A 22,446-nucleotide genomic window follows, 5' to 3' on the forward strand; every position below is an offset into this window, starting at 1 on the left:
CCCGCCACAGTCAGACTTCAGAAGTCACTGCGTGCACCCACCCACACTCCTGTGCACCACCACCCCAGTGTGACCACGCACAGCCCAGATCTGCTGACTCCCCCAGGAGTCACACCCACCCTTCTCCCATGAAATTTCTGGATGTTGTAGGTAGCCCAGCAGGAGTCCCCCTGGTGACTCTGGATGGAATTAGGGGTGTCCCCACCTCTGTCTGGGCAGAAACTTGAGATGAGAGGACAAAGGGACGGGGAGGAGGTGGCCAAGCCAGGTGCGGGGTTGGCTGGACAGAGCAGGGCTGTTTTTGCAGGGGCTGAAGAAGCCCAACGTGGAGGAGATCCGGCATGCCAAGAACGCCGTGTTCAGTCCATCCATGTTCGGCAGTGCGCTGCAGGAGGTCATGAGCATGCAGAAGGAACGCTACCCTGAGCGGCAGCTGCCCTGGGTACAGACACGGCTGTCTGAGGAAGTGCTAGCGCTCAATGGTGACCAGACAGAAGGCATCTTCAGGTGCCGGAAACCTGGGCCCTGGTTGTGGGGGCGGAGGTCTCCATGGCTCTACCCTATGTCTCGGGCTGACAGGGGCCATGGGCACCAGGCTTTAGAACACCCAGAGAGGCCAGCACTCAGCTTGGGAGTGGCACCCTGGACCCAGTGGAAGGGCCATCCTTAGGAGTCAGGTTAGAGAGTTGTCCCCTGCCTGGCATCGTGCCCAAACCCAGGCAGGAGGGTTGGCTAGGGTCAGTGCCCTTGCAGAAGTAGCCACCAGGGGTCCAGGGAGTGCTTGGATTCCCAACAGTGAGCAGAGCCTGAGATAGGAACTTGGGAGAGATGCAGCAATGCCAGCAGTTGGTCCTCACCTGTGATTGGGGATGGCCAGTCACCTGCTGTCATGACTCCTCCATCTCTCCAGGCCCCAGAAAGACAGCTGGGGAGACTGAGGCTTGTGGGTTGGGGCCTCAGTGGTCCTGCAGAGGAATGCATCTGCATAGGGGTGGGAAGGATGCCAATCTCCCCCTCCTTGATCTCCTCCGTTTACTCCACAGAGTCCCTGGGGACATTGACGAAGTAAATGCCCTGAAGCTACAGGTGGACCAGTGGAAAGTGCCTACAGGCCTGGAGGACCCCCATGTCCCTGGTGAGCCCCCAGCCCCCAGGTCAGCAGGAGCAGGCCCAATCCGCACAGTTCAGATGATCCTGTTCCTCTGGTGATGCAGTAGTTCCCCATCCATTTCCAGCAATGACACCCCTATCTACTGGACAGCCACTCGCTCACAGCCTTGCTTGCTCACAGCAGCTGCACAGTCCTCCTCGGTCAGTACTGGTATAATTCCAGACCAGGCATTCAGGTTCATGACCTCACTAGGGGTGAGCCCACCTTGTCCTGTTGGACCCTTTCCAGTCTGGTCCACCCACCCATCCGGTGGGCTGCCTGCTACCCCTGCCCCCACACAGCCCCTTTCATGCCCTCATCGAGGAGTCTGGCCCCTGCTGCTCCAAACTGTGCTCTGCCCAGGGGTGCCAGTCCTCAGGCCTTGCTGAGCCCCCGCGCTCTGTCCCCAGCGTCACTCCTGAAGCTGTGGTACCGAGAGCTGGAGGAGCCCCTGATCCCGCATGAGTTCTATGAACAGTGCATTGCGCACTACGAGAGCCCTGAGGCCGCCGTGGCTGTGGTGCACGCGCTGCCCTGCATCAACCGCCTGGTACTGTGCTACCTCATCCGCTTTCTCCAGGTGCGTGACAGGCCCCACCCCCATCCCTGACCTTGAGCCTCCATGCCTGGCACAGCCCCACGCTCTACCCCTATCCCAATACCCCACATGTCTCGCACCCAAACACACCCAACTCCAAGCTCCGGCCCACCAGCCACTACCCTACAGGTGTTCGTACAACCCGCCAACGTGGCCATCACCAAGATGGATGTCAGCAACCTGGCCATGGTGATGGCGCCTAACTGCCTGCGCTGCCGATCGGACGACCCACGCGTCATCTTCGAGAATACTCGCAAGGAGATGTCCTTCTTGCGCGTGCTTATCCAGCACCTGGACACCAGTTTCATGGAGGGTGTGCTATAGCACGTGGGCTGAGGGACCAAGGGTGGGGACAGAGCCAGGCTTGGGTGCGCCAGGGCGGGGGGAGGGGGGTAGCACGCGGGGAGGGGGGAGGGGACGCCCCAGCCGCAGAGGTAGCATGCCAGGTTCAGCCCATGCCCGCCCCGGCCCTGGAGCCACCCCCCATATCCCCCACCCGGTCTGAGGGCCTGAGGGTTCAGCCATGGCAGAGGGACTTTGAGAAGGGTGCCCCTGGCCCCACCTGCCTCTTGGCCAGTCCGTGGGCACCATGCTCCCCACCCTGCCAGCCGTCAGCCCTGAGAAAGTGCCTTCTGTTTCCTGGAGCCAAGTGACACTGCCCCACCCAGGCGCCCAAGGGCACGAGCTGCCTCCCAGGGGCTCCTGTGCTCAGCCTGGCCCTGGCCTGGGTCCTGCCAGGTTGCCCTTTCTCTCTCCATCTCTCCCTCCTGGCTTGCAGCTTCCCTCCTCCCCAACCCCTATCCCCTCTACCACCCCCACCATCCCCCCCTGCACTTGTGGCCTCCAGCATAGTGACTGCACGGGAGTTTGGGGGCTCCAGGGCATTGGGCTGTTCATCATTAGAGCCAAGTCCAGATGGCCCAGGGCCTGGTAGGCTATGTCTGTGGGGCAGAGGCCCCCAAACCAAAGTCCTCTATGGGGGGAGCAGGCTTGGGCAGGCTATTCTTGGGGCAGGGTGGGGGAGGGACGAGAGTATTTTTTCTTGGTGTAACTATAAATTCAGAATCTATCCTGCAGCCCAACCCGCCTGTGTATAGAGATATAGAGGGGAAGATATAAGAACTAAATTTGCTAAAGACATAGTTTTAACCCAAATGCTATTTATCTCCAAGCTGTCCTAGCCCGTCCTCTGTGCAGAGCAAGTTATCATTCCTTTATTTTCTTTTCCACTTCTTGGCTTCTGACCAAAAACCAGACCCTGCCCCATCCCCAGAGGGACCTGCAGCAGATGAGAGGGAAGGAGCCCAGCTGGGGGACCCAAGGGCCCCCAGGTCTGCCCTTCCGGAGGCCAGAGCTTGGGAGAGGGGACATCTAGACACTCAGTTTGTACATTTTCCATTTTGGAATTTTCAGTTCCAATTATAAAAGTTCATTTCTCCCCAGTTTTTATATATAAATATATTTTTAGAGTTGAGTTTTTATTTATTAAAAGAGGCCGGCCCTGCTGACGCCCGGTTGACCCTGGGGGGGGGGGTGTCCTCGGTCAGGTGGTCTCGGTGCCTGCGTGGGGGCGACCTAGCCACCACACTCTTGCTCTGACGCATGGACTCAAGAGGTGACAACTCTGTGTGAATAAAGTACATATGGAAACTTGCGAGCCATGGTCGCTGCCTGCCGCCTCCCGTTCCTTCCGGTAGCTGCTAGGCTCTGAGCAGTGGCCAGTCGCCGCCGGCTGATAGGGGTATCTGGATGGACATGCCAGGGGAGAAGAGAAGCGGCAAAAATGGGGTGGGTCGGGGAAGAGCACGGCTGCTGCCTGGGGGTGGAAGGCTCCGACCCTGGGCCGTCCGCGGCCACCTGGGGTATTAGACTCGAACCCGAAAGCCCAGCAGGATTTCCGGGAATTGGGAGAGCTTTCTCTAACCCGCCCCCTCCCGACCTGGCACAGGCTCCTAGACGGCATTGATTCACCACGTCTATTCCGCGCCCAGTTGGGATACGCAGACGCCGGTTGGGTAGCAGAGAGGCAGGTGCAGGTGCCCGCCTACACCTCCGTCTCACTCCGGCACCGACCGCAGGGCGGGCCGCCCGCACGGGCCTAGAAAGAAATGGTGTCTGCGCCGCCTGCAGTCTGGGGAGCGGGAGTGGCCAGGTCGGGAAAGCTCAGCCAGCGCTGCCGGAACCCAAAGCGCGAGGCTTTAGCCGCGGCGGGGGGCGAGTGTTCACGCAGCACCTTCGCCTCGTGACTCCGCCGGCCGCTTCCGGCGTAGAAGAATGTGGCCTGTGTGCGGGGCGCTCCGGGCCTGGGCCCTGCCCTTGGTGCGGTCCTCGAGGGCCCGGGCCTGCGGTGGGGGCGAGGGCCTCTCCTACACTCAAGGCCAAAGCCCGGAGCCCCGCACCCGCGAATACTTTTACTACGTGGATCATCAGGGCCAGGTGGGCCGGGGGCGGGACCAGGGACGACCCCTGCGGAAGAGGGCGGGGCCAGAAGGGGTAAAGGGTCTGTAAGGTTGGTAGTTTCTATAGCAACACGCTGGAGACTGGGGTCCCGACCCAAATTCACACGTTAGCTCCGCCTCGCCTCTCTGCACCCCCAGTTCCTTCCCCACCCTTCAACCACCAGCCCTGGGCTGCCCCGCCTGCTTTGGAAGCCCTGACGGGCAACCGCCACATTCAGGAGAAAGCAAGTCAGGTAGCTTCGATGGAGGAGGTGGTACAGCTGATTAGAAACTTGAGGGAACAGGCCTGAAAAAGGCATGCCACTTCAGTGAACCTGTGCTCCAAGAAGCACGACTCGGGGTGCAGGGGAGATAGGGGTAAGTCGGAAGGGCACCCAGGTTTGCCTACCACGCGCCTTTCTGTACACGGTGTGCACAGAAAGCGGACACAGGCCCGGGTTCAGGCCAGCCCGGACCTCCCCGCCTTGGGGAGGTCTAACATCTGGGGCTCATGGACCACGGCCTGTGTTCCTCTGTCTGCAGCTTTTCCTGGATGACTCCAAAATGAAGAACTTCATCACCTGCTTCAAAGGTACTGCTGCGCTCTCCTCTCCCACCTTCCTTCTCCCGTCCGGGAAGGCTTTGAAGGTCTCCGCTCCCCAACCCCGCCCGCAGCAGGGAACTGGGCCTGCTGAGTTCAAGAGCCCCGCTATCTAGGGTAAAGCCAAGGCAGCTCTCCCTGTCGGCGCTGGCCCTTGGCGTGGCCCAGGGCGAACCTTTCGCCTGGGGAGGCAGGGCCTGGCATGGTCAGCAGCCTGTGTCCTTCGCCTCCCCAGACCCGCGGTTCCTGGTCACCTTCTTCTCCCGTCTGAGACCCAACCGCAGCGGGCGCTACGAGGCTTCCTTCCCTTTCCTTTCTCCCTGCGGAAGGGAGCGCAACTTCCTGCGCTGCGAGGACCGGCCCGTGGTCTTTACCCATCTGCTGGCTGCGGGCCCCGGGCCCCCGCGTCTCTCGTACTGCGGCGGCGGTGAGGCACTGGCCGTGCCCTTCGAGCCGGCGCGCCTGTTGCCCCTTGCCGACAACGGACGTCTCTACCACCCAGCGCCCGAGCGCGCGGGCGGCGTGGGCCTGGTGCGCTCCGCTCTGGCCTTCGAGCTCAGCGCCTTCTTCGAGTATGCGCCCGGCGCGTCCGCGCTGCCCTCGCACGTGCGCTGGCAGGGCCGCCGCTTAGCCCTCACCATGGACCTGGCCCCGCTCCTGCTTCCCGGCCCGCCACCCTGAGCTTCCGGCGGGAGGCCGCGGGGCCCCAGCGCCGGGGGCACCCCTCCCGCACCGCCTCCCCGCACCGCTGCGCACGCGCCACCTGGAGAACACGCTGGACGCGTGCGCGTGCGCGGCGGCGAGCACTGCGGCCCCGCCCCCGCCTGGCGCTGTCCGTGGTGCTGCCGCGGCTCGTCCCCGACCGACGGCGGACAGGGGCGGGGTCACGGGCCCTTCTCCCTTCTCACCACCCGGGCCCGGGGAGTCCTCTGGTTCCGCCCGCGCTCGCGACGGCAGGCCCGGGCGACCGAGCAGGGGGCACGGGGACTCCAGTGCGCTTGCGCGGACGGTGCTTTCCCCTTCCCCGCCCGGCGCTGTTGGGGGGCCCGGGCGCCGCGGGCTCGGCGGGGGAGCCGCGCCGCGGGAGCGTCAGGTGAGGGGGCGCCCGACCCAAGGTCAGCGGGCGTGGGGGCGGGATCATGGTCGTCCCGGGTCTGTCCACGGCGCGCACCGAGGAGGACCTACAACCTGGCGGGACCACGCCCGGCCCTCCATCGATCCGGACAGACCCGTGCTCCAGTGGGCGCAGGGGACGCCGTGGGGGTCCGGGGCGCCCTGCTCTGGCCTCGCGCTGCGCCTGGCGGGGTTGCAGGGCTTTCTCTCTGCCCCTGTCCCGTCCACCCCACTCCCCGGAGGCAATGACGGTCATCCAGAGCCTATTTGTGACACCCCGCCCCCTGCCCCTCTGGACCAGGGGTTGTCTGCTGGGCAAAAAGATTTGTGGGCAGGCCTCCCCGGCGCTTCCCGCCGAGGCCCTCATCCCTGCCCAGCCAGCTCTTGGACACGAATCCACATCTAGGGGTGTCCCTGTGAGCAGCAGTGCCCCAGGTCCGGAGGAAGAAGCCAAGAACTTTCTCTACCGGAGAGGCCTTGGCTGGGTGTATGGGTGAGCCCGGGTCAGCCCTTTTGCTCCAGATGAATGCCAGAGGATGAGAGAAATCCCCCAGCTTTTCGGGTTCACACACAGTCTGAGACACCTGGGAACTGCCTCTGCCTGGCCCAAAGCTATTCCATTAAAACTTTTGCTGTGCCTACTTCATCTCTAGTTACTTTAAATAATCATGAGTTACACTTTAGGGCAAGACTTAAACATCAAGGCCTCTTGGTACTGTTCCACATGACTCACTACTGATAGCGGAGAGACCTGGTGAACAGGGTTGTTCAGAGCAGGGACCCTTTGAAGAGAAACTTGAAGCTGGGTGACAGCCTACCCTCATCCCTGGCTGGCTTCTCAGCCTAGGTTCCCAACTTTATTAATTGGAAAAGAGAAGGAAGCATTTGTTTGTTGTTCCACTTAGTTGTGAGTTCACTGGCCCCTTCCTGTATGTACCCTGACCAGGGATCAATCCTGCAACCTTGGTGTTCTGGGAGGACACTTCAACCAACTGAACTAACCAGTCAGGGCCCCAAGTCCCCACTTTTAAAACTAAAGTCATTGTGTCTGGAAATAGACCCAAGCCTTCCTATCTCTCTAGGATCAGTTGCATGGGCATAAATCCCCAACACACTGCACATTCCTTCACAGTCCAGCACGTCACTGTTGAAACCACAATAGAAACTCAGCTGGTGAACCAAAGCCCGTTTCACACCCCAACCATTCCAGGTCCCCACCAGAAGCACCTTTTTGGGAGGCAGCATGAACATAGTCCCATAGCTTCTGAAATGTTCTTCCCTCTTGTTTGCCTCATCATCCCATTCTCTAACAAGTTCCTGAGAACAAGCCCTCATTCCAGGTAAGCTGTTCCACCCACTCCACCCTCAGGGCAGGAGCAAGACATAGATAGCAATGCCTTGTTTTTTCTGTGGCTGGTGGATCCCCCAAGACCAGTTCTGCTCTTGTCACCCATCTTGTGGCAACGGATGATTCACCCCATCAAGTAATGGGGTGAGATGCAGTAATAAAGGACCATATTAAAGCTGGGTGGAGGTGAGGACAGTGACACTGGCAGTCCAGGGCCTCCAGCCTTCTTCCAGGGGCACATAAAGGATCTCTGCTCTGGGCTCTGTGCCTTACAAGGTCTAATGCCAGTCCCCAGAGTGAAGAGCTCACATGCAGCCTAAGCCTGCACTTGACTCAAGTGGCCCATGCTTGGTAACTGAGCTCTGGACTTCACCACCCACATGCTCCTACACCCATACCTTGCACCAGGCTCTTGCATCCGAGATCCAAGGGATGGCTGGTTGAGAGAGTGTAGAGGACATCACTACCCAGATGTCCACCCAGCTGAGCAGAAAGCCTCACACTGCCAGGCAGAGATCAAATGGGGAGAAAAGAGGCTGGGATGGCATGCACTCTCCCCACATGGCCTGTGTGCAAGATGGAGGACATCAGAAATCCTAAATTGGAAGCTGATGTCCAAGATCCTTGACTGTTTTTGTTAAGGAAGGAAACATTGTTATCAGTCCTTTTTTTTTTTTTTTTAATTTTTTTTTTAAAGATTTTACTTATTCATTATAGAGAGAGGAGAGAGAGAGAGAGAGAGAGAAGGGGGGAGGAGCTGGAAGCATCAACTCCCATATGTGCCTTGACCAGGCAAACCCAGGGTTTTGAACCGGCAACCTCAGCGTTTCCAGGTTGATGCTTTATCCACTGCGCCACCACAGGTCAGGCTGTTATCAGTCTTTTAAATTGATTTATAACTTTTCAAACATTAGACACTTCCATCCTACTCTTCACTGGCACTCAAGTGTTGGGGGAAGGCCTGCCAAACTGTGTTTCAGGAGGTGCATTCCTCTGGGGTCCAACTGTAGGGAAGCTGGTGAGGAGGCTGCCGCTTTGTGGTCCGCAGCACCAGTCCCACGGGAGATGGCCCCCGGGGTGCCCACACTGCTGCTGCTGTCGCTGCTATGTCTGCCCAGCCTCCCGCCTCGCGCTGCCAGTTGCCCAGCGGCCTGCCGCTGCTACAGCACCACCGTGGAGTGCGGTGCCCTGCAGCTGCACGTCGTCCCGCCCGGAATCCCGCCTGGGACACAGGTGGGAACCGTGTGGGGCTATGGGCCAGGAGTGCCCGAGACAGGAGGGAAAGGTGTGAGGGTCCCAGAGGGTAGATGGGGCCCCCAGGTTAGAGGGAGTCTCCCTCAGTGGGGTGAACACCTGCCTGCCTGCCCTCCCTCCTTCTGGCCTGCAGACGCTGTTCCTGCAGGACAACAGCATCACACGCCTGGAGTCAGGCACCCTGGCGCCCCTTGCTGCCTTGCGCCATCTCTACCTGCACAACAACAGCCTGCGTGCCCTGGAGCCACGTGTCTTTCGTGCACAGTCACACCTGCTGGAGCTGGCACTCACAGGCAACCGGCTGCACGGCTTGCGCCTTGGTACTTTCACCGGCCTGGCCCAGCTGCGTGTACTCTACCTGGCTGGTAACCAGCTGGTGCAGCTGCTGGATTTCACCTTCCTGCATCTGCCGGTGAGGGGGTGTGGGGGGAAAGGGCAGGGTTCCCCCTGTACTGCCAGCTGCTCTGCCAGGCTGGAATAGTGAAGGGGACAGGAGTCAACCAACCAGCCTAGCCTGGTAAGGAGACATCCCCAGGGCCTCTTTACCTGAGGACCTGCTATCCTTGCTTCAGAGACTGCAGGAGCTGCACCTGCAGGAAAACAGCATTGAGGTGCTGGAGGACCAGGCCCTGGCCGGGCTCTCCTCACTGGCACTGCTGGATCTCAGCAGGAACCAGCTGGGCACCATCAGCCGTGAGACCCTGCAGCCCCTGGCCAGCCTACAGGTCCTGCGACTCACAGGTACCCCTTTCTGGCAGTAGGCAGTAAGGAGTAGGCCTAGGTGTGGAGGAGGCTCCAAAGGCCGTGGCTCTGAGCTGCAGACCCTTGGGCAGCTCCTGGAGGACTATACCACAATAGAACACTGCTGTGAAGGGGTGTTGGTATGGGCACAGTTCAGTGGACTTTTGTAAGGAAGACAGAAAAGGTAGAAGTCCCTAAACAAACTAGACACAGGTGAGGGGCTTGCACACTTGTGGGGCCATCAGAGAGCAGGCAGGAACTGGAAAGATGAGACCAGGATGAAAGGCATTTCCACGGGACAACACCTCAGAGACAAGGCTGACAAGATTTGCAAGGTTTTAGTGACAGTGAGATGTCTATGTGGACACCAGGGTTCCCCCCAAATAGTGGGACTTTTTGCAAACAGAGACTTCAGAGGAACAGGTTTCTTAAGAGATCGGTGAAGTGAACTGAACGTGCATCATAGAACTAAAGGGGTGAGGGGAGATCCTGTCCGCACGCTAAGGAGCTTGAGGTCAGAGAAGGGATGTAGGGTCCCTGATTCTGTGGGAGGTGACAAAGGGGCCTCTGTTCTGGCCAATAGAACTTCAACTGCACAAACTGTGTTCTGTGGCCATCTTTAAACTACTTCCCCACCGCTGCTCTGTCCACAGAGAACCCATGGCGCTGTGACTGTGCCCTGCACTGGCTGGGAGCCTGGATCAAGGAGGGGGGCCAGAGGCTGCTCAGCTCCAGGGACAAGAAGATCATATGTGCAGAGCCCCCACGCCTGGCACTGCAGAGTCTCCTGGACATATCTAGCAGTAGCCTCATCTGCATCCCGCCTTCTGTGCACGTTGAGCCGCTAGAGGTGACAGCCAACCTGGGTGAGGACCTAAGGGTTGCCTGCCAGGCTTCTGGCTATCCGCAGCCCCTAGTAACCTGGAGAAAGGTGGCCCAGCCTCGCGAGGGACAGCTGCCGTCCCAGGCCCAACCAGAGGGTGGGGCGCCGGTCCCAAGCGGCCACGGGGCTTCTGACACAGGCAGTGGCATGCTCTTCCTCGCCAACATCAGCCTGGCCCACGCCGGCAAGTACGAGTGTGAGGCCTCCAACGCCGGCGGCGCCGCTCGCATGCCCTTCCAGCTCCTAGTCAACTTGTCCCAGCAGCTGCAGCTGGCACCTTCGCCGCCACTGACCGTCGGCCCTGTTGGCCATGAGCCCCTACACGAGGCGAGCAGCATGGCCTTCCGCGCCCTGGGCTTGGCCATGCAGACGACCATTGCGGCGGCCATCGCGTTTCTCGCGCTCACCGCCCTGCTGCTGGCGACCCTGATTTGCCGCCGGCGCCGCAGGCGGAAAAAGGCGCTGGGACCGCCGGGGGAGGGCGCGCTGTTCGTCAACGACTACTCGGACGCGCCCTGCACGTTCGCACAGCTCGAGGAGCTCCGCGATGAGCGGGGCCACGAGATGTTCGTCATCGACCGCTCCAAGCTGCTTTTCGCCGAGAGCCCGGCGGAGACGGCCGGCGGCAGCGCGCACGGGCCGGCGCAAGGCATCCCGCTGCAGCCGCCCGCCTCCTACGAGATCCACTGCTGATGGGGGGCGGGGCGGGCGGCGCGCGCCGATGACGCGGCCCGCGACTGGCCGGCGGGCGCGGTCAGTAAAGGGTGGAAGCTGCGCACTGTGCGGCGAGCTGTGTGTGAGCGCTGGGGGTACCGAGGGTGGGGCTGGGTGCAGCTGCCAGCGGACCCCAGCCCTACAGGTATTGGTCCTGGGGTGCAAACGTTAGATGTTCAGGGAGGCTCCCGACACCACACTGAGGCCTTCCAGGAAGGGCCCTCCCAGAATCACGCCACAATCCAGTTCTGCAGGACCTGAATTGGACCCGGTGGCCGGAAGTACTATGGGGATACGGGGGGGGGGGGGGGGGGGACGGGGGGACGGCAGATTGGAAGACAGCTGTTACCCTACCCGGGGGCCATGCTGCGGGGTGACAGCAGAACCAAGGACGACTCACTTTGACCAAATAGAACATAAAAAAACAGCCACAAAATTTAAGTTCTAAACACTGCACATTTGTACCTTAATGACACCCTCTGACCCGAAAGCACAGCTGACAGTAAGTCTCCTGGGTGCCAGGCCTTGGAAAACCATGACAGGCCCGAATGCAATGGACCCAGAGAGAACACCCTCTCAGCTCAGAGCTGGGGCACAAGGAACATGCCAAAGAGGACCAGGACACCAGAGGGTCGACAAGTGCAGCCAAACGAAGCAGGGCTGGGTAGGCCTGCAATCCAGACCTCAGGCCCATAGATGGGTGGGCAGTCAGGGGAGTAGGTGCAGGACACTTCAGAATGCGTAGGGAAGTTCAAGGTGCACCCAAGAGGCATGGAAATCAAGACACCAGTGTCTTTGTGTCAGGCCTCCAGCAGGGTCCCAGCCAAGGCTCTGCCTACCCAGGAAGGGGAGGGCTTCCAGCAGCCCTGGGCTGTGGGAAAGCCTGTTTCTCACCCAGAGCCCAGAGATCACAAGCTGAAGTAGTCTGCAGCCAGGCGCCCATAGATGTCTGTGGTCCAGACCACATGGGCGCGGCCCGAGGCCAGCAGTAGCTGGTGCAACTCGGCCTCCACACGGGCAAACTTCTCCTCATTGATGGAGGCCTCCAGCAGCACAGAGGCCGGTGGTGGCCAGGGCAGGCCCTCGTAGCAATCCACAGGGAAGGGGTACACCACCGTGCGCAGCTCCGCCTGCACCACCGAGTCCCGCAGGAGCTCTTTGAGGCCTGCCATAGAAAGTGGGTTGCCGTAAAGGCCGAGGTAACGGAGGCTGGCACAGCGAGTCAGCGCAGGGAGTGTGGCCAGCAGCTGGGTATCAGCAAGCTGGCATTCGGTGAGCTCAAGGTGTAGCAATGTGGCTGCTGCTGCCTGCAGCAGACCCTGGAAAGGCTCCAGCTGGCTGCCAGACAGGTCATTGCCACTCAGGTCCAGTTTCTTGAGGTGGACAGCATGAGGGCTCTGTGCCAGAAAGCGCAGGTCCTCAGGCAGCAGAGCACAGAAGGCCAGCTCCAGGCTTTCCAGGGGGCTCTGCAGGGTGCTGCAGGGAAAACAAGGGGTCATGAGCAGGAAGGGCCAGGGGAGGGGAGGGGAGGGGAGGGGAGGAGCAGTACAGTAGTGGGGTCCACTCACCTGAGCAACTGGTCCAGCCGCCCTGAGAGGAGAGAGGAGCCCATGCTGAGCTCCCGCAGACTGGTGAACCGGCCCATCTGGGCCAGGAAGTAGCGGAAGTTGTCCTCACCATCCACAGAAGGCTGCCGTGAGTCCCCGTGCACATAGTGCAGCCGAAGGCTGGCCAAGTGCTGAAAGCGAGCCACATGGGGGATGATGACAGACAAGCCACGCAGACCCAAGTTGTTGAAGCGCAGGTCCACACGGCGCAGGCAGCCCGCGTCCAGAAGCTGCAGCAGGGCAACGGTGTTGCGCATGGGCAGGTCCTCAGCCCGTAGGTCTCGGCAGCAGAGCCGCAGTGGGCTGCCTGCGCTGCTCCGAAGGGCTTCCCGAAGGAATGCATACGAGGCCCGGTTCACCCGAAGGTCCACACGCACCTCCACAGGAACAGGGGCCAGCCCAGACTCCACAGTCCCACCCTGCTGCTGGGCGATGCACGTGCGGGCCACAGCTGCTGTGCAGTCCCACATGCTCATGGTGCCAGGGTCCTGCTCCACACCGTCGTCCAGGAGGCCCGTCATGTCCAGCACCCGCAGCGCATGCTTCCTGGGAGGTTGGGTGGGCTCAGGCAGGTAACAAGGGGCAGAGCCCACACCCACCCCCAGACACTTTGGGACAGAAACAACATGCCTGTTCCTGTACTGGGCTCTTACACCAGCCTAAAACCTCTCAAGAGACCCTCTTTACGCCCCCCAAGCCTGAGAGCCCCTCAGGTGAGCCCATACCTGCAGAGAGGCTGCGTGCCGGCCTCAGCCTCTGAGGTGTGCAGTCGCGCTGTGAGCCCCAGGATCACAGCCTGCATGCTCTCTGTGCTGGGCCGTTCCTGCAGCAGGGCCCTGCTGCAATGGGCACACTCCTGCAGCAATTGCTGGAAGCTGAGCAGGGGGAAGGGCCATGTATGCACCAGCTCACGCAACACAACAGTCTTCTTGTCCATGAAGGCCACCTTGAACAGCAGGGGGAAGAGCTCGCGTGGCAGCAGGGGCAGGGCCTGACAGGCCGCAGGCTGGCACTGGAGCACCTGCCGTGTGCTCAGGAACACAAGTGTGTGCATGGCGCTGGGCCAGGCAGGAGGCCACCTGCAGGGAAGGGACCTTCAGTGGGGAAGACAGACCTCAGAGCCACCACCTGCCACAGATTCCTCCACATGCTAGTAGTGGGAAAGTCCATCCCAGTGCCTGCCAGAGCCAGCACTCAGTGGGACCACAGCCCCGAAGAGCAAGTCCTAAGTGCTAGCATGGGGCCAGGAGGAGTGTCAAGGGGACAATGCCACCTCCTAGTTCCCACCCTCCAGAAGCATAGGGACTTCATTAGGGAAACAAGGCTATTAAGCAGCATACAATGGCACCAGAAAGGACCTGCCCTGTGCTTTTGACATCTGTTGCCTGCAGGCCCCTCCCCCCAATCACAAAGCTGTTTGTTAGCGAATCACAGAGCTGCTTGTTAGGGATCCATCCTTCCTCCCTCCCTCAAAAGTAGAATCAAATTCTGGCCCCACCTCCACTTACTAGCACTAGAGGAGTGGGATCCCGGGGAAAGGGGCTGGAAGCCCCATGACAGATCCCTCCCCCATCCTCCTCTGTGGATCCTGTACAGCACAGCAGAGAAGAGCAGGAAGCACAGGTACCTCAGTAAACACCAGGCCAGGTAGGAAGGACCAGACCCAAGGAACAGAGTCCAGATGACTTTGAGTAGCACACCCCCCTCAATATGACCCCAGTCCTCTTTTCTACATCCATAAGTGTTGCTAGGCATGGAAAGCAACCCTCACCCACTGAAGGCCTTACCACCTGTCTAAAATCTCTTTCCTGAAGAACCACGTTGAGAAACCAAGTCTCACACCTATAAGATTCCGAAGGCCCCAGCCATAGGTTGCTCATATGGTTAGAGGCAGCTGCCACAGGGGCAGCCAAGCTGACAGGAGGCGCAAAGAAGATACCTGCGGCTGCAGGAAACCGGCTGTCAGCTCCGCTGCTGAATCAGAGCACCTCATCCTCCAAATTGCCTCCTAGTCATCCCCCGGAATGCAGATGAGAACTAAGAGCTAAGTCTTCCCCGGCTAGGGCTGCAGCCTGGGTGACGAGTTGGAAAGAGGGAACCCTGGCCCCAGACCTCACACACGACATAAATCCTTAGAGCAGTGGTTCCCGAGACGCCCCCGATGCCAAGCCTCGGCCTCTCTCTGTCTGTGGACAAATCTCGCGAGGACGATTCATACCTCGCTGTGACAGGATAGACCAACCCAGCACCTGTCACGAGAGGAAACGAAAGCAGCTCGCGCAGCCTGTGTGGTCACCGGGGGAGGGGCCTCTGCGCAGTGGCCTCCGCCCACTCCCGCCGGCCCAAGGCTCCCGACGTTTCCCTACGACGCCCCCGCACGGCTCCTCCCGGCCTCGGGGGAGGCGCTCAATCCCACGCCCTCCTCCTCCCAGTGTGTCGCCCCCAGGGCCCAAGGCCGTTGAGCCCGGCGCGGGTCCTTCCCCGCCCCGCAGCTCCCCCGCCCGGGATCCCCTGCCCGCCTCCTGCGGCCTGGCAGGGCCTGGAGTGTACGCCGTCCCGCTTCGTCCCAGGCAGGCGGCCCGCGCTCACCGGCCCCGCAGCCGCCTCCACCACCGACAGCCCCGCCTCACAGTGCGCCGCGCCCCGCCCAGTGTGGCCGCGCGTCATGATGACGTCATCGCCACCCATTGGTCTGGCCTCCAGGACCCCGACGATTGGCTGCTGCAGCCCGGCGCCCGCCCCCATGCCCCGCCTTCCGTCGCGCCGAGAGCCAGCATTGGCTGCCGCCGGCGTCGCCCTCGCGGCGGGAGATTCGCGGGGCGCGGAGTTCGTGGGTCTGGCGCGCGCGTCATGGAGCGGCTGCGGGACGTGCGGATGCAGTTGCAGGCGTGGGAACGTGCATTCCAGCGGCAACGCGGGCGGCGTCCTGGCCAGGTGCGGGCTGTCCGGGGCCGGGGGGCTGAGGGTGCGGCCCCGGGCTGACACGCTCCCTTCACAGGAGGACGTGAAGGCCGCGCCGGAGGAGACCCGCGGTGAGCGTGCGGGCGCCGGGCGGAGAGGGCGCCGCGGGGCCGGTTGGAGGGACGGTGGGTTAGGGGAGCCAAGCGGGACGCACCCGTACCCTGACCGCTGACCCCGCCCTCAGCGCTCTACCGGGAGTACCGCGCTCTGAAGGAGGCCCTGGGCCCTGCAGGCGGCCAGGTGCAGTCGCTTCCGGCGGCAGCCGAGGAGGTACCCGGGCTCGGATCCCCTCCCCTCCCGGTTTAGCTTTCTGTACGGCCAGGCCTCCGTGAGGCACAGAATTTGGGCGGAGGGGTGGGCAGGGTGGAGGGCCAGACCCCCCTCAGGTCTCGGGGGCTGGGGATCGGGGCTGGAGACACTTCTCTCCCCCACACCAGCTTTTCCTTCCTTGGTCTGGGTCCCCACTGTCTTCTGCAGAGGCCAGAGCCCAGTTGCTGGGGGTCCCATCTGAATCGGGCTGCAACTCGGAGTCCCCGTCCCACCCCAGGGAAGAGCTCTGGGATTTCCGTGCAGGACTACGGGCAGAGACTTAAAACAAACCTAAAGAACAGTCTACAGGTGAGGAGTAAGAGTCATACAGTCGGTTCCGTTTGGGTCCAGAACTGCTCTCAGCCCAAGGGGCCGGATCACCAGACACTCCTGCGCGCGCGCACACACACACACACACACACACACACGTTTGCACTAGCACACACACTCCAGCACTAACCAGGCCACACCTTCTGAAAGGAGGTGAGAGCCAGTTTCTGCCCTCAGCTTCCTTCCTATTCCAGTCTCGCTGAGGATGGGTTAGGGGCTCCGTGAGGTTCCAGAATCTGCAGCAGCCCAGGGCCTAAGCTCCTGCTTCCTTGTGTGTCCTTCCCTCCCAGGCTGGGCCAGCCCTGGGCCGCATAACCCGGCCTCCACGAAGACCCTCACCCAAGGTGCCTTTCCTGGGTTCGCCAGCTGCAGGGGCTGCCCCTGTATCTCCTGAGGAAGTCAGTGAAGTGTCACCCCAGTTTCCCAGGCCCCAGCAGAGGCCAGGTCGGCTCCAGCAGCTGCAGGAGTCCCTGAGTCAGCGCCTGGGCTCTCTAGACCCTGACTGGCTGCAGCGGTGCCACAATGAGACCCTAGATTTTCCAGAAACTTCTGAGGACTGCCTGCCTGTCCTGGGTGTGGAGGAGCCACAGACTCTGACTTCAGGTGTCCCATCTGTCCATGCCCCCAGCATGGGCCCTGAGACACCTGTACAGGGTCGGAAGGCTCCAACTCTACAGGCAGCCAGAGTCAGTGCAGGGAGCCCCCTGCCGGGCAGCAGTCAAGTCAAGAAGCAGAAACAGAGTGAGGAGCCAGAAAGGACTCCCGCACGGGACCCACAGCAACGCAGTCATGCGGGTCCCCCTCCTGAGGAAGCTGGGGCTGCAGTGCATGCAGAAGACCGTTTAGGGGAGCCCATGCAGTTACAGCCCCCCAGCAGCTCCTCGGCCCCCAGGTACCACAGTTCGGCCTCCCAGCAGGGTCACCTTAAGTTGGGCCAGGGTGGCCGCAGGAGCTGTAGGCAAGGCCCACCTTGTGTCCTTTCTAGGCCAGCTGTTTGGGACCGGGGTAATTATGTTCGGCTCAACATGAAGCAGAAACGCTATGTTCGGGGCCCAGCCCTGCGTGGCAGGCTCCTCCGCAAGCAGGTAAGATAGTGGCAGGTGCTCCCCTTACCCCTCCTGCCTCTCACCTGTTGACCCTACCCCCACTTTGTGCCCCACCTCAGGCATGGAAGAAGAAGTGGAAGAAGAAAGGGGAATATTTTGGGGGTGGTCAGCCCAGAGTCACAGTCAAGGATTCTTGCTTCCAGTGTGGGCAGCTTGGCCACTGGGCATCCGAGTGCTCCCAACCAGGTGAGGCCTCTGTACTGGATGGTGTGTTGAGCCAACACTGTTTGGAGAGGGAGTTGTGCTCTTTGGAATGGGGACAGTCTGGCTTATGCAAAAGGTACTTCTCTAATTCCCTATTCCAGGACTAAAACCAACTCTGGCTCCTCACAAAGAGGGTGGCAAAGGTGAAGATAATATTCAGACACTGCCCACATGGGAGGAAGTAGCTCAGAGGACAGGTATTGGCGACTGCCAGCTTCCTGGTAGAGAAGTATCCAGCATCCTCCTTGCTACATAGAATGATGCCAGCTCCCACACCACCCTTTCCTGTCTGATCCCAGCAGACGAAGAAGATCCAGAGCCTGCTGGGCCTAAGTTGCTGATGCACATGGCAGAGCAGGCACCCTGCTCACCCCCAACTGTGCCACCACTCTATGTGCCAGGGCCCTTGGGGCAGGTGGTAGGTGCGCGGATGCTTATGAGCCTAGAACCTTGACTGAGGGGTGGGCAACTTCGGGCCACATTGACCAACACCTGTGTCCACAGAGACACCAGCTGAGGTGTTTCAGGCCCTGGAGCAGCTGGGGCACCAAGCCTTCCGCCCTGGGCAAGAGCACGTGGTTATGCGAATCCTGTCTGGTGAGCATGGCTGCTGGGGGTGGGTGAGGCAGGGCTGAGGCCAGGCGACGGAGCAGCGCTGCTGACCTCAGTCCCACCCAGGCCTGTCCACACTGCTGGTATTGCCCACGGGTGCTGGCAAGTCCCTGTGTTACCAGCTCCCTGCCCTGCTCTACGCCCAGCGAAGCCCCTGTCTCACCCTGGTCATCTCTCCTCTGCTGTCCCTCATGGACGACCAGGTGTGTGAACAGGACCCTCAGGTGTGGGCATAAGACAGGCACCGGCACCCACGACTTTTCTGTCCCCGTGAGCTGCTTCCTACCCCCCCCACAACCCCAGACCTGCAAGGGTCCTGACGGTTCGTGGCCCACCATCTCTGTCCACAGCCTCTGGCCTGGCAGTTGCTTTAAGGTAGCAGAGACACGGCTGGCCAGTCTGTTCCATAAAAGGAGCAGTGGGGAAGGGAGACATCCCCAGTGGGGTCTGTTTGTTCCCATTGCTTCTGAGCCCAGGCCCACAGCAGCTCTGACCTTTTAGTCTTAGGACTCCAGGTATTCTTTCCTCAGAGGATCTGGGCTGGAGATGGTGGGAGCTGTTGGGCTGAGCAGCTGGAGAGGTGTTTGGGGAAGGGCTAGGGTTGGGTGGCCTTGGACAGGCTGTGCTTCTGCATCTGCAGGTGTCTGGCCTGCCCCCGGGCTTGAAGGCCTCCTGTGTTCACTCGGGCATGACGAGAAAGCAGCGGGACTCTGCCCTGCAGAAGGTGAGGGGCCTCACGGGGCAGGGCCCCTGGGGGTGGCAGGCAGGGCCCTGGGGGGTGGTCCTGACTTTGCCATCTGTAGGCACGGGCAGCCCAAGTGCAGGTGCTGATGTTGTCGCCTGAAGCACTGGTTGGGGCTGCTGCTGGGAGCCCTGCCTGCCTCACCCAGCTGCCTCCAGTGGCCTTTGTCTGCATTGATGAAGCCCACTGCCTCTCTCAGTGGTCCCACAACTTCCGGCCCTGCTACCTCCGTGTCTGCAAGGTGAGCCTCATCCTGGATCCAGGGGAGCAGGCCGGGGGTGTGCATGGGCACCCTCATCCTGGATCCAGGGGAGCAGGCCGGGGGTGTGCGTGGGCACCCTCATCCTGGATCCAGGGGAGCAGGCCGGGGATGTGCGTGGGCACCCTCATCCTGGATCCAGGGGAGCAGGCCGGGGCTGTGCGTGGGCACCCTCATCCTGGATCCAGGGGAGCAGGCCGGGGCTGTGCGTGGGCACCCTCATCCTGGATCCAGGGGAGCAGGCCGGGGCTGTGCGTGGGCACCCTCATCCTGGATCCAGGGGAGCAGGCCGGGGCTGTGCGTGGGCACCCTCATCCTGGATCCAGGGGAGCAGGCCGGGGGTGTGCGTGGGCACCCTCATCCTGGATCCAGGGGAGCAGGCCGGGGATGTGCGTGGGCACCCTCATCCTGGATCCAGGGGAGCAGGCCGGGGCTGTGCGTGGGCACCCTCATCCTGGATCCAGGGGAGCAGGCCGGGGCTGTGCGTGGGCACCCTCATCCTGGATCCAGGGGAGCAGGCCGGGGCTGTGCGTGGGCACCCTCATCCTGGATCCAGGGGAGCAGGCCGGGGGTGTGCGTGGGCACCCTCATCCTGGATCCAGGGGAGCAGGCCGGGGGTGTGCGTGGGCACCCTCATCCTGGATCCAGGGGAGCAGGCCGGGGGTGTGCGTGAGCACCCTCATCCTGGATCCAGGGGAGCAGGCCGGGGGTGTGCGTGGGCACCGTCATCCTGGATCCAGGGGAGCAGGCCGGGGGTGTGTGTGGGCACCCTCACTGCCTCGCTCCTGCACAGGTTCTCCGGGAACGCCTGGGTGTGCGCTGCTTCCTGGGTCTCACGGCCACAGCCACATGCAGCACTGCCCTCAGTGTAGCCAAGCACCTGGGCATAGCCGAGGAGGCTGTCGTCAGGGGACCAGTCACCATACCCCCCAACCTGCACCTCTCTGTGTCCATGGACAGGGACCCAGACCAGGTAGGCGTGCACCTAGCTGGTAGAGGCCCTCTCTCCTAATCGTCTGTACTAAGCACCATCTCTCACCAGGCTCTAGTGACACTGCTGCAGGGTGATCGTTTCCGCACCCTGGATTCTGTCATTGTCTACTGTAACAGACGAGAAGACACTGAGCGTGTCTCTGCTCTGCTCCGTACCTGCCTGCCTGAGACCAGGGCCCCAGGGCCTGGAGGTGAGGCTGGAGTGGGGCTGTGCCCCACGACCTGCCCAGGAATGCACCCCACTAACTGTGTCTTCCCTACAGGCCAGGCCCCAGACACCGTGGCCAGAGCCTACCATGCCGGCATGTGCAGCCGGGAGCGGCGGCAGGTGCAACAGGCCTTCATGGAGGGCCGGCTGCGGGTGGTGGTGGCCACAGTGGCCTTTGGGATGGGGCTGGACCGGCCAGATGTTCGAGCCGTGCTGCACCTGGGGCTCCCCCCCAGCTTCGAGAGCTACGTGCAGGCCATAGGCCGGGCTGGGCGCGACGGGCATCCTGCACACTGCCACCTCTTTCTACATCCCAAGGTAGGCGCCTGCCAGTCTGAGCTTCCCCCGCCCAGCCCGGTTGTGGCCGTGTGTTCACAGCTGTCCTGCTGCAGGGGGAGGACCTCTGGGAGCTGCGCAGGCATGTGCACGCCAATGCCACCGACTTCCTTGCTGTGAAGAAACTGGTGCAGCACGCATTCCCACCCTGCGCCTGTGCCCAGTGGTCATCAGAGGAGGACGGAGAGGGGAGCAAGGAGAGGCGTTCAGCCAAGCAGCCCAGCCAGGAGCAGACAGCCCGGTGCCCGGGCCATGAGCGGGCACTCCCGGTGCAGCAGACAGTGCAGGCTCTGGACATGCCTGAGGAGGGTGAGGAACTGGACTAGGTATTGGGGGGGGGGCACCCCACAGCTCTGTGTTTCCTGAGCCCAGCTCTACCCCTAGTCATCGAGACCCTCTTGTGCTACTTGGAGCTGCACCCACAACATTGGCTGGAGCTGCTGGCACCCACCTTCACCCGCTGCCGCCTGCGATGCCCCGGGGGCCCTACCCAGCTCCAGGCGCTGGCCCGCGGGTGAGCACACGTCCTACCCCAGAATGGGGGGAGGGGCAAGAACCTGGGCTGCCGGTCACTTGCTCCTTCCCTGGTGCAGGTGCCCTGCCCTGGCTGTGTGCTTGGCCCAGCAGCCACCTGAGGACACAGGTGGGGGAAGCAGCTCTGTGGAGTTTGATATGGTCAAGCTGGTGGACTCAATGGGCTGGGAGCTGGCTCCTGTGCAGAAGGCTCTCCGCCAACTGCAGTGGGACTCGGAGCACAAGACAGGTGTGCCCCGCCCCTGGCCCTGCATGCCACGTGTCTGCCAATTGCTTGTCTAACACTCTGTTTGGCAGGTGTGCCTCGGAGTACTGGGGTGCTGGTGGAGTTCAGTGAGCTGGCCTTCCACCTGCATAGCCCTGGGGACCTGACAGCCCAGGAGAAGGACCAGATCTGTGACTTCTTATATGGTCGAGTGCAGGCCAGAGAGCGGGAGGCCCTGGCCTGTCTGCGTCTTCTGTACCAGGCATTTCACAGGTATGGGAAAGTGTGTGACCCACCCCCACCCCAAACACCGCCCCCCCAGGGCAGCTCTGAGGAGCTCACCCCACCCCAGCACAGCCTTCCCCAGCTGTGGACCATGCCTGGAGCAGCCGGATGAGGACCGCAGCCTCGGCCTCAGGGCGCTGCTCAGCCGCTACTTTGAGGAAGAGGGGCCAGGGGATGAGAAGGAAGCACAGGGCCCAGAGCCTGGGCAGGCTGAGGTGAGTGCCGGCCCCTCCCGGCCCGGGCAAGGCTGGGCAGGCACAAACATGCGCCCCTGCCCACCTCCTGCACCACACTGGGCCATGTGGTGCCTGTTACCATGGAAGCTCAGGCTGGCCTGACGTGACCCCACCCGCAGCTCCAGGACTGGGAGGACCAGATCCGCCGGGACGTCCGCCACTTCCTGTCCTTGTGGCCGGAGCAGCAGTTCTCCGGCCGGGCTGTGGCCCGCATTTTCCACGGCATCGGTGAGGGCCCTGGAGGCTCAGCCTGCACGGGGCAGGGAGCTAGACCTCGCTGACAGTTGTCAGGTCGAGGCACCCACACCATTCCTTGTCTCCCCTTCCCCCACAGGAAGCCCCTGCTTTCCAGCCCAGGTGTATGGGCGGGACCGGCGCTTCTGGAGGAAATACCTGCACCTGAGCTTCCACTCCCTGATGCAGCTGGCCACAGAGGAGATCTTGCTGTGGGGCCGCTGAACAGCTTGCCTCCGGCTGACCCTGTTCCCCCATGCCAGACGTGCTTGTGAACGGGTGTATCATAGCACAGAGAGTGGCACGTGCAAGGCAAAGGCAAGGGGGACATCGGTGTCCAGGACAGTGACTGGCCACCTTGGGAAAGCCCAATGTCAGGAACATAGACAAAAAAGAGGCCTCGAAATACAGAAAAAATGATGCATACGTTGTTTTTAGGGACTGT

The 22,446-nt window shown here is 61.7% G+C and overlaps 5 protein-coding genes across 16 annotated transcripts in view; 4 read left to right on the forward strand and 1 right to left on the reverse strand.

The window, feature by feature from the left end:
• ARHGAP39 (Rho GTPase activating protein 39) overlaps positions 1-2,117 on the forward strand; it is an 84,763-nt gene extending 82,646 nt beyond the window's left edge. For all 5 annotated transcript variants that reach the window (XM_066265363.1, XM_066265367.1, XM_066265365.1 and 2 more), the window contains 4 exons: positions 308-507; positions 1,044-1,135; positions 1,561-1,730; positions 1,878-2,117. In XM_066265363.1, coding sequence (XP_066121460.1) covers positions 308-507; positions 1,044-1,135; positions 1,561-1,730; positions 1,878-2,072 — 657 coding nt within the window. In that variant the 3' untranslated portion in view covers positions 2,073-2,117. The remainder of the gene's footprint in view (positions 1-307; positions 508-1,043; positions 1,136-1,560; positions 1,731-1,877) is intronic.
• Positions 2,118-2,182: 65 nt separating this feature from the next.
• C3H8orf82 (chromosome 3 C8orf82 homolog) lies at positions 2,183-6,546 on the forward strand. 2 transcript variants are annotated; one of them, XM_066265419.1, is made up of 4 exons: positions 2,183-3,593; positions 3,775-4,184; positions 4,730-4,778; positions 5,023-6,546. In XM_066265419.1, the coding sequence occupies exons 2-4, from the start codon at positions 4,023-4,025 to the stop codon at positions 5,466-5,468; spliced, it is 657 nt and encodes a 218-aa protein (XP_066121516.1). In that variant the 5' UTR covers positions 2,183-3,593; positions 3,775-4,022; the 3' UTR covers positions 5,469-6,546. The 2 variants fall into 2 exon arrangements, with proteins under 2 accessions (XP_066121516.1, XP_066121515.1); XM_066265418.1 differs by having other exon boundaries at positions 2,183-4,184.
• A 172-nt stretch (positions 6,547-6,718) lies between these two features.
• LRRC24 (leucine rich repeat containing 24) lies at positions 6,719-11,107 on the forward strand. Its single transcript, XM_066265394.1, has 5 exons — positions 6,719-7,240; positions 8,297-8,481; positions 8,636-8,914; positions 9,075-9,243; positions 9,897-11,107. Exons 2-5 carry the CDS (start codon positions 8,314-8,316, stop codon positions 10,817-10,819), a joined length of 1,539 nt encoding a protein of 512 aa, XP_066121491.1. The 5' UTR covers positions 6,719-7,240; positions 8,297-8,313; the 3' UTR covers positions 10,820-11,107.
• Positions 11,108-11,276: 169 nt separating this feature from the next.
• LRRC14 (leucine rich repeat containing 14) lies at positions 11,277-15,093 on the reverse strand. 7 transcript variants are annotated; one of them, XM_066265395.1, is made up of 5 exons: positions 15,037-15,093; positions 14,560-14,696; positions 13,173-13,526; positions 12,409-12,993; positions 11,277-12,316 (listed from the first exon to the last, which is right to left on the reverse strand). In XM_066265395.1, exons 2-5 carry the CDS (start codon positions 14,571-14,573, stop codon positions 11,749-11,751), a joined length of 1,521 nt encoding a protein of 506 aa, XP_066121492.1. In that variant the 5' UTR covers positions 14,574-14,696; positions 15,037-15,093; the 3' UTR covers positions 11,277-11,748. The 7 variants fall into 7 exon arrangements, with proteins under 7 accessions (XP_066121492.1, XP_066121496.1, XP_066121498.1 ...); XM_066265399.1 differs by having other exon boundaries at positions 14,666-14,696; positions 15,037-15,086; XM_066265401.1 differs by lacking the exon at positions 15,037-15,093 and adding an exon at positions 13,956-14,035 and having other exon boundaries at positions 14,666-14,999.
• A 156-nt stretch (positions 15,094-15,249) lies between these two features.
• On the forward strand, positions 15,250-22,427 carry RECQL4 (RecQ like helicase 4). The gene is made up of 22 exons (XM_066265362.1): positions 15,250-15,381; positions 15,446-15,479; positions 15,593-15,678; positions 15,886-16,026; positions 16,338-17,132; positions 17,213-17,339; positions 17,459-17,554; positions 17,657-17,779; positions 17,862-17,954; positions 18,036-18,172; positions 18,610-18,693; positions 18,773-18,952; positions 19,764-19,943; positions 20,013-20,154; positions 20,227-20,489; positions 20,564-20,816; positions 20,892-21,021; positions 21,101-21,270; positions 21,339-21,519; positions 21,599-21,746; positions 21,887-21,995; positions 22,102-22,427. The coding sequence occupies exons 1-22, from the start codon at positions 15,298-15,300 to the stop codon at positions 22,224-22,226; spliced, it is 3,681 nt and encodes a 1,226-aa protein (XP_066121459.1). The 5' UTR covers positions 15,250-15,297; the 3' UTR covers positions 22,227-22,427.
• The last annotated feature ends 19 nt before the right edge of the window (positions 22,428-22,446 follow it).

Source organism: Saccopteryx bilineata, chromosome 3, assembly GCF_036850765.1.
Source record: "Saccopteryx bilineata isolate mSacBil1 chromosome 3, mSacBil1_pri_phased_curated, whole genome shotgun sequence".
Lineage (NCBI taxonomy): Eukaryota > Metazoa > Chordata > Mammalia > Chiroptera > Emballonuridae > Saccopteryx > Saccopteryx bilineata.

Excerpts from the sequence above, each read along its gene's own strand:
- LRRC24 (XM_066265394.1), top strand. The coding sequence starts at position 8,314 with ATGGCCCCCGGGGTGCCCACACTGCTGCTGCTGTCGCTGCTATGTCTG. Across the intron at positions 8,482-8,635 it reads GAATCCCGCCTGGGACACAG|ACGCTGTTCCTGCAGGACAA; the intron begins GTGGGAACCGTG and ends TCTGGCCTGCAG. Across the intron at positions 9,244-9,896 it reads ACAGGTCCTGCGACTCACAG|AGAACCCATGGCGCTGTGAC; the intron begins GTACCCCTTTCT and ends CTCTGTCCACAG.
- LRRC14 (XM_066265395.1), bottom strand. Across the intron at positions 12,994-13,172 it reads GGCACGCAGCCTCTCTGCAG|GAAGCATGCGCTGCGGGTGC; the intron begins GTATGGGCTCAC and ends CCAACCTCCCAG. Across the intron at positions 12,317-12,408 it reads CGGCTGGACCAGTTGCTCAG|CACCCTGCAGAGCCCCCTGG; the intron begins GTGAGTGGACCC and ends TTTTCCCTGCAG.
- RECQL4 (XM_066265362.1), top strand. The coding sequence starts at position 15,298 with ATGGAGCGGCTGCGGGACGTGCGGATGCAGTTGCAGGCGTGGGAACGT. Across the intron at positions 15,480-15,592 it reads CGCGCCGGAGGAGACCCGCG|CGCTCTACCGGGAGTACCGC; the intron begins GTGAGCGTGCGG and ends CCCCGCCCTCAG. Across the intron at positions 21,747-21,886 it reads CAGAGCCTGGGCAGGCTGAG|CTCCAGGACTGGGAGGACCA; the intron begins GTGAGTGCCGGC and ends CCCCACCCGCAG.
- C3H8orf82 (XM_066265418.1), top strand. The coding sequence starts at position 4,023 with ATGTGGCCTGTGTGCGGGGCGCTCCGGGCCTGGGCCCTGCCCTTGGTG. Across the intron at positions 4,185-4,729 it reads ACGTGGATCATCAGGGCCAG|CTTTTCCTGGATGACTCCAA; the intron begins GTGGGCCGGGGG and ends CTCTGTCTGCAG. Across the intron at positions 4,779-5,022 it reads CTTCATCACCTGCTTCAAAG|ACCCGCGGTTCCTGGTCACC; the intron begins GTACTGCTGCGC and ends TCGCCTCCCCAG.